Here is an 8,308-nt window from a genome sequence, read left to right as displayed (position 1 = left end):
TCATCTTGTTCATCATCTCCTCCTCCTCCTCCTTCTCTATAAGTCCTCTTTCTCCCGTCTCATAAGTTCCTCCAATACCTTCACACCGACCACTTTGTTTTTCCCTCCTTCCTCCTCACTGCTTCCACCGTCTCATTCATCCCTTAAGTCCTCCACCTCTCCTCATCTTGTTCATCATCTCCTCCTCCTCCTCCTTCTCTATAAGTCCTCTTTCTCCCGTCTCATAATTCCTCCAACACCATCACACCGACCACTTTGTTTTTCCCTCCTTCCTCCTCACTCCTTCCACCGTCTCATTCATCCCTTAAATCCTCTCTCTCTCCCCTCATCTTGTTCATCATCTCCTCCTCCTTCTTCTCTATAACTCCTCTTTCTCCCATCTCATAAGTTCCTCCAACACCATCACACCGATCACTTTGTTTTTCCCTCCTTCCTCCACACTCCTTCCGCCATCTCATTCATCCCTCAAGTCCTCCACCTCTCCTCATCTTCGTCAGCGGCTTTCCGAGTTTCTTCCTCCTTCACAATACCACATTAATTCATCACAATAAATCCTGATCAGCTTAATACCACGCTGACATTTCTCTCTCGTCTCGCCGCGGCATTTTAAGCTCATTATTTATCATAGGAGCATTTTATCGTTCTTTTATCGCTCTCATTAATCCGGCAGTCAATCCCGCGGACCATTCCTCAACCATTCCAGCCACCCAGCCACTCCAAGCATTTACCGGGGGCGATTTTCATCTTCAATCATGGAAACATTTAATCTTGGCATTTTATCCTCTCCATCATCAACCAAGCATTTTATCGGCGGCATCACCACCCCTGAGGAAGGACGGAGGAAGGGTTATAGCTACGGAGGGGGATAGGGAAGAGGGCCGCATAGAACAGGGGGTTAACCCGTCCGCTGCGATTGGCACGGATATAGCCTTTACTGATAGCCTGGAAACATATACTCCCAGGTCTTTCTCTGACTCTGTGGTGGATAGTGGCGTGTTTCCCATGTGGTATTGGTATGCTGGCTTTATATTTTTCTTCACTGAATTGTAGCAGCCACTTTTTGTTCCATTCCTGTAGCTTGGTGATGTCTTCTTGTAGGAAATCCACAGTCAAGGGGTTAAGAGCGGGTCGCCTCCTGCGCTGTCAGTCATTCCTGTTTTACCTGCAATATTTCAATCTTTTTTTCATGAACGGTGCGGCGGGGAGGCTTGAATCATGCACACTGAATTCTAAGACGCTAAAATACTCAGTGAGAAGCACACGCATTATGAGATAAACATCGGGTTTCTTTTTTAAAACGTGGAACCTGTTTTTCTGGATGGCAAGTTTAGGAGCAAAAAGGGTCTGCATGTGTGAGGCTTACCCCGGACTGAGGCTTCGAGGGACACTAAGATCGGGATTACTATAAGACGGTTTCATTTCTCACGTTAACAATTTCTAAAGGTTAAAGAGGGAGTCAGTCGGGTTCTAATGAGTGTTTCCTTAGGTTCACGGTACAGAAGAAGCGCCAAACTAACACCAGGGTCATAAAACTACTCCTGGAAATGTCCACAACTCCTACGAGAGCCTTATTAAGTATGTGTTCTTGGGCGGCGAAATGTCTTGTAACGCGACCCTTAGTAAGACTCGAGGCCCTAAAACCCCTACGAGTGCCCAGGGGTGAGGGTCAAGGCATCAACCTCCCCCCCAACCCCCACCCAACTATCCCAACTTCTCTTCCTTATCAATCTCCATCCCCCTAAAAAAAAAGGTAAGATTTGAAGGCACGCGCCCCCAGATGGAGGTAGACGCACACACACACACACACACACACACACACACACACACACACACACACACACGCACACACACACACACTCACTCATGAAACAAAGGAACTGCAAAGCTATAAATAAAAAAAAGAACATAGTGTTAAATTACCAATGCCAATCTTGCAAACGGCCAAAGTAAATTAACCAAACAGTGTCATAAAACAAACACGAAAAAAAACAAAAACACATCGAACTATCCCTGCATGACGCTTTCCCATTTAGCTTCCCGTGGCATCAAATATTAGTATCCGTCTGTGCGTCTGTTTGCATGTCATTTCTACTTGTCTTGTTCGGCCGGCACAATCTACGTACATGTCTGTCCACTTGTGTGCGTGTGTGTATGTGTTTGTGTGTGCGTGTGCGTGTGTGTGTGTGTATACCTCACAGTCGTTCTTTCTCAATCGATGCCATTTTTCAGGGCTCTCTCGTCTCCCAAAATGGAGCCTCACCCCTTCCCCCCTTTAGGACTCCTTGTTGGGGTTTCAGAAGGAGTCTTGTTGCTGCCTACTCAATGTCAGAGGGAAGGCGGAAAGTTGGAAAGTTTCGTTTAGTCGGCGCAACATCTGTGGGGGAAGGCGGAGCAGAAGGGGGAGCGGGCAAGTACACTGTAGATAGAAAAGGTACAAGATTTAGGAATAAGGCTGAAGAGTGTGGAAAGGAGAGAGATGGAGAGGTAGAAGTGGAATAGCAAGGAGCGTGAGAGTGCGTAGAAAAGGAGAGATGAAGAAAGATTAAAAAATATGAAGAAAGATGAAGTGGACAGGAAAGGAAAGACGGAGAAAGATGATTTAAGGAAAGATGAAGGAAGGAAAGATGAAGTAAAGATGAAGAAAAATGAAGAAACATGAAGAAAGATATGCGTAGAAAAGAAAAGATGAAGAGATAATGGCCTACGACTTACTCTTCTTTCAGAGGAGGGTCAGGACACACCCTCTCCAAAACTGACTATCTTTCGGCCACCTCTTTGGATTCTTTTTAGGAGCAGTGTGTTGCGGGCTTTTTTTTTTTATTAATGTTTGCTTTTTGTGTGCCCTTGAACTGTCTCCTTTGCTGTAAAAAAAAAAAAAAAAAAAAAGGAGACATATTGAAAGAGGAAAGGGCAAAAGATATCAAGCAGGTGGAAATTATAATAGAACTTAGAGGAAAGGAGAGCATAGTTGTTGTTGTTGTTTTTTTAGATGCTGCCCATTGATTTTAGTCTTCTGAGCTCGTTGCCTTTCCTTCCAGAGTTTTTTTTCAAGTAACTTTTCCCTTCTTCTATTTTCTAACTTTCTTTATTGCTATTTCGGAGTACGACAATCTGGCAACGTTGGGACAGACAGAGATCAACCCACAAACCAGCGATGCCAAAGTGTCGTACTCTGAGCATTGCATTTATCAGTTTTAGGCTCCAGGACTTTCGTAACACACAAATAGCGATAGAAAATTAAAGTTAGCGTTGAAACTGTTAAATATCGGTAGTTTTCGTTCTTTTTTGCTACAGTTATCGGTAAGAAGCTATGAAAATGCAATGCGCTGACCACCGTTGCTAGACTATCGTACTCAGAGCCCCTTATTTACCGGTTTCTGAGCCATAGCAATTGCCAAAAAAACACCAATAATTAACCATTTTAACGATAACTATATGAAGGCAGTTATTGGGGTCGAGGAGGTAGATTTTAGTCGGAAACCGGCAATCTTAGGAGACTGAGTACGACAATCTGGCAACGTTGGCGCCGCTGACTACGATAATTTGACAACGCAGCCACAAACACAGGTACTGAAAGAGGTGGAATGGACGCGGCAGGGACCCGTTAAGTTGGCAGCCCTGTCGTGAGTCCAACCATGCTTAAGCCTTCCATGGGACGCTGCATGATAGGGTGATAGGGACGGTGATGATAGATGCTAATGGACGCTTTCACAGTAACTTTGTTTGTTTTGATCGTTACCAATGGCCACGTGAAACTGGCCTATGGGGTAATGGCGGCTGGATAGGAAGGGAGAGGTATTGAGAGCGTGTGCCATGGTGCGGGGCTAGGCTAACCCCGCAGCCGCCACTTCCCCATCGTCCAGTTTTATGCGGAAATGCAATAGCGGCGATAACAGCCATTGGTAACAAAACAAACAAAACGACTGTGAAAGCGGCCCTAAGTGACGGCTATATAGGAGCTGTCTTGCGTAGGCCGACCGCTTTTTTGCAGACGTCATGTTTGGTGCTCGTGTGATCCTCCCATCTCCTCTCTTCCAATTTACCTTTCCCTCCCCCTCCTTCCCCTCTTCCTCCCTCCCTCCCTCCCTTCCCCTATACCTGTTTCAGCTTCTATCACACATTTGCATAACACGTCGCCTGTTATTCACCGCCGTGCACCTCAATAACTCATCATTAAGAGCCACAACCCCGCACGTAAATCTCTTGGGCATGTTCTCACCACTTCCCCTTAACCTCCCATGCCCTGCCGTACCCCCATACCTTTTCCTTACTTCCCAGTCCTCACCCATCCTCGTCCTCATCTGCCCCCTGTCCTGTCCTCGCAACCCCACGGCCTTACATTCCTCTTTCCTTAACCTTCTCCATTGCCCTCACCTCACGGCCTCCAACCCTCCGACGCGGCATTCCTCGGCCTTTAAACTCTTACCACACGGGAGGGAATGGGAGGGGAGGCGACACAAACAGCATTCAATCCCCTTTCGTCTCCTTCCTCTGGTCCTTTCGCCCTCTTTGTTATTGTCATCTCCACACACCCAACAGCCATCAGACCCTAGCCCGCTCCTTCTCCTGCCCGTAATCCCTTCTATGACCCCTTCTCCTTGCCACTCGCCTCCACATAGGTCTTCGTGCTCTCCTCCTTCCTCTTTACTCAGTCACTTTCATAGGCGACGATCCCTTCTATGACCTCTTCCCTTCCCCTTCGCCTCACCACTCGCCTCCACATAGGTCTTCGTGCTCTCCTCCTTCCTCTTTACTCACCCACTTTCACAGGCGACGCTGGGGTGTTCAAACCTCCTATACAGCTGCGGCGTAGAGCGACATGCCGTATTTAGCGAGCCATTCTTATTTCTCATGTGGATTGGATTCGCTTGATGTAATATGTGAGTGATTATCTTTTTTTTTTCAGGTTTTCCTCATTTTTTTTTTACTCACTTGAAAGTTGGGATTATGGATGAGTGGAGTGAGGTTCTGAATTCAATATGTTTTTTGGGGGGGTATTTATTTTTATTGGCTTGTGAATTTTACGATCGTGCAGGTGTAATATGTGAGTGATTATCTTTTTTTTTTCAGGTTTTCCTCATTTTTTTTTTACTCATTTGAAAGTTGGGATTATGGATGAGTGGAGTGAGGTTCTGAATTCAATATGTTTTATTTATTTTATTGAGTGATTATCTTTTTTTTTTCAGGTTTTCCTCATTTTTTTTTTACTCATTTGAAAGTTGGGATTATGGATGAGTGGAGTGAGGTTCTGAATTCAATATGTTTTATTTATTTTTTTATAACTGTCTGAACTTTGGTATTTATTTTTATTCGCTTGTGAATTTTACGATCGTGCGGGTCTAGGCCTGAGCCTCCTCCCGAGAGCCAGCAGGCGGCGTGTTGACATTCCATTCCGGCGGCCTGGCGTTAAGCTATTCATTATTCATTACGTTAACCGGCCGCTAGTTCACAGCTGCTGGTCACACCCGAGACTTATTCCAGACGCTTTCTCCCTCTCATCACTAAATCACACGCGTCCCATTCATCCTTCGTCTTTTTTCCTCTCTGTCTCTTTTATATCTTATTTATATGTCTCCCCTGCCAGTGCCCCGCCTTCCCCTGCCTCTTTTTTTCTTTTTTATATATAGAGAGAGGGGGGAAGGGAAGAAGGGGTTAGAGGAAGGCAAAGTAGGAATAGGACAGTAGATGTAGATAGATTAGTGGGCCTCGCCGCCGCCTAATTCCGAAGTAGCGGCTGACATTTCACGCGCTGCTAACATAAGAATCAGCGTTTGAGCTTCGTGGGTGTAGGCATCGAGGTAGTACAAACGCCATGTATGTTATAGCGGCTGACAAGTCACGCGCTGCCAACATAAGAATCAGCGTGTGAGCTTCGTGGGTGTAGGCATCGAGGAAGTACAAACGCCATGTATGTTATAGCGGCTGACAAGTCACTCGCTGCTAACATAAGAATCAGCGTTTGACCTTCGTGGGTGTAGGCATCGAAGAAGTATAAACGCCAGAAATTGACCTCTCTTTTTGGCCACTTCTCAGTACTCTATTTAGGAGCAGTAAGTAGCGGGCTTTTTTTCATTACTGTTTTTTTTATGCCCTTGAACTGTCTCCTTTGCTGTAAAAAAGAATGTTGCGTATACCTGACATCATGTATATAGACCTTGACCAGCAGGAGTATTACGTCGGATCCATGTTCTGTTATCCTCCCTTCTGGCTCCTCCTCCATAAAGAATCATAACTTATATATTGAGCCAGTGAACCCTGCTTGAGATGTCACTGATTGAGCAGAATGATCTCTCTAGCAATCACTTAAGTTTTTGATGACAACCAAACATAATAATCGGACGTTGGGGGCCAATGTAATAATTTCTTCATATTTTCCAAGTTTTGAGAGTCTTTTGTTCTTTAGATTACAGAAAAAAACGTTACACTGAGAAACATTACAGAGAAATTACTTTGTGCAGAAAGAGAAAGAAAGAGAAACCCTGTAGTTCTTTTAAGATAGTCCTCCCTTAAATGCTTACTAGGCGTAGGTGAAGACTGATTGACTGATAGAGTTTGACTGGAAGGATTGGGAAGGGAATTGACTGATTGACTGGAAGGGATAGAGAAGGGAATTGACTGACTGACTGGAAGGGATAGAGAAGGGTATTGACTGACTGACTGGAAGGGATAGATAAGGGAATTGACTGACTGACTGGAAGGGATAGAGAAGGGAATTGACTGACTGACTGGAAGGGATAGAGAAGGGTATTGACTGACTGACTGGAAGGGATAGAGAAGGGTATTGACTGACTGACTGGAAGGGATAGAGAAGGGTATTGACTGACTGACTGGAAGGGTTGAGAGAAGGCGTTGACTGACTGGGCCTACCTCTCTACCGGACAGACAGACAAGCCCTTAGCCCCTGTCCAACGCGGTGACGGCCTCCTACACCGGACAGCCACAAAGCCATCCCGGGAAACTCCGTCCACCCCTCGCAAGACACTCAAGACGTGACCAGCGGACTCTTAATCACGGCACCGACACACAAGGCAACGCAAGAAACACAAGTAACATTCCAAGGCGTGTTTCGCTCCGCCCCGCGCCGCCGCGTCTCGAAAAGCACTATATAATGGACGGTCAGGCTCCTCCGTGTGACTGATTTATGTGATTTCTTTTGTTTCCTTTTTATTCCAAACTTAATAGAGACAGGAAGTGGTTGGTCGGGGCTGCCATTAAGGTATTTCCGCGTTGGTGGTTGTCTCCTACGCTCCCTCCCTCCCTCCCTTCTCTCCAGCCCCCTCCCGCATCGCCAGTCCAGACACGCTCCCTCTCCCAGCGGGTCTCCCTCACCCCGGGGCAGCGTGGCCGGGTGCTGGGGCGGGGCGGGGCGGATGGCTGCTGACGAAGGCCTGTATGTCATCCACTAGTCGCTTTCTCATTCATGGGAGAGAAATTTTAAAGGAAACAAACATTCAACCGTGGGACCCTCATGATAAACTCTGATACAGCCTGTGGAATCTTCTTTTAAACTCTCTATATACATCTAACTATCTGTCTATCGTTTCTTCTCTCTCTGAACGGCGCTGCACCACACACAGCCTCCGCCCCTGCTCAAGACCAATGGGTGTCCGCCGCCACAGCCAACAGCGCCACGGCTACGACTCTTCATCGGCCTCAGTAATATTGTCAAGTGTATAAATTATCCTCATTGCCTTAAGATCAGTCACAACAAGCCGTCGGTCCTATTTCCCTGTTGGTTTTCAAAGGTTCAGTCCACGCCGCCACCTCCTCCGCCGCCACAGCCAACAGCTTCAAGGCTACGACTCTTCTTCGGCCTCAGTAATATTGTCATGTGTATAAATTATCCTCATTGCCTTAAGATCAGTCACAACAAGCCGTCGGTCCTATTTCCCTGTTGGTTTTCAAAGGGTCAGTCCACGCTACCACCTCCTCCGCCGCCACAGCCAACAGCTTCAAGGCTACGACTCTTCCTCGGCCTCAGTAATATTGTCATGTATATAATTATCCTCATTGCCTTAAGATCAGTCACAACAAGCCGTCAGTCCTACTTTCTTGTTGGTTTTCAAAGGGTCAGTCCACGCTACCACCTCCTCCGCCGCCACAGCCAACAGCTCCACGGCTACGACTCTTCCTCGGCCTCAGTAATATTGTCACGTATATAAATTATCCTCATTACCTTAAGATCAGTCATAACAAGCCGTCAGTCCTACTTTCCTGTTGGTTTTCAAAGGGTCAGTCCACGCCGCCACCTCCACCTCATCCGCCGCCGCCGACCTTCGCCGAGGCAACAACAAGTCCAGGGTCTCTG

At 46.6% G+C, this 8,308-nt stretch overlaps 1 protein-coding gene across 1 annotated transcript in view; it reads right to left on the bottom strand.

Moving 5' to 3' along the window:
* LOC127000109 (F-box/LRR-repeat protein 7-like) overlaps window positions 1–7,399 on the bottom strand; it is a 126,849-nt gene extending 119,450 nt beyond the window's left edge. Inside the window, exon 1 of the mRNA XM_050863527.1 lies at window positions 7,330–7,399. Coding sequence (XP_050719484.1) covers window positions 7,330–7,399 — 70 coding nt within the window. The remainder of the gene's footprint in view (window positions 1–7,329) is intronic.
* Window positions 7,400–8,308: the final 909 nt, after the last annotated feature.

The sequence above is a fragment of the Eriocheir sinensis genome, chromosome 17 (genome assembly GCF_024679095.1).
Source record: "Eriocheir sinensis breed Jianghai 21 chromosome 17, ASM2467909v1, whole genome shotgun sequence".
NCBI lineage: Eukaryota > Metazoa > Arthropoda > Malacostraca > Decapoda > Varunidae > Eriocheir > Eriocheir sinensis.
The sequence above is the reverse complement of the archived record's forward strand: the minus strand, read 5'-3'. Positions and strand labels throughout refer to the sequence as shown.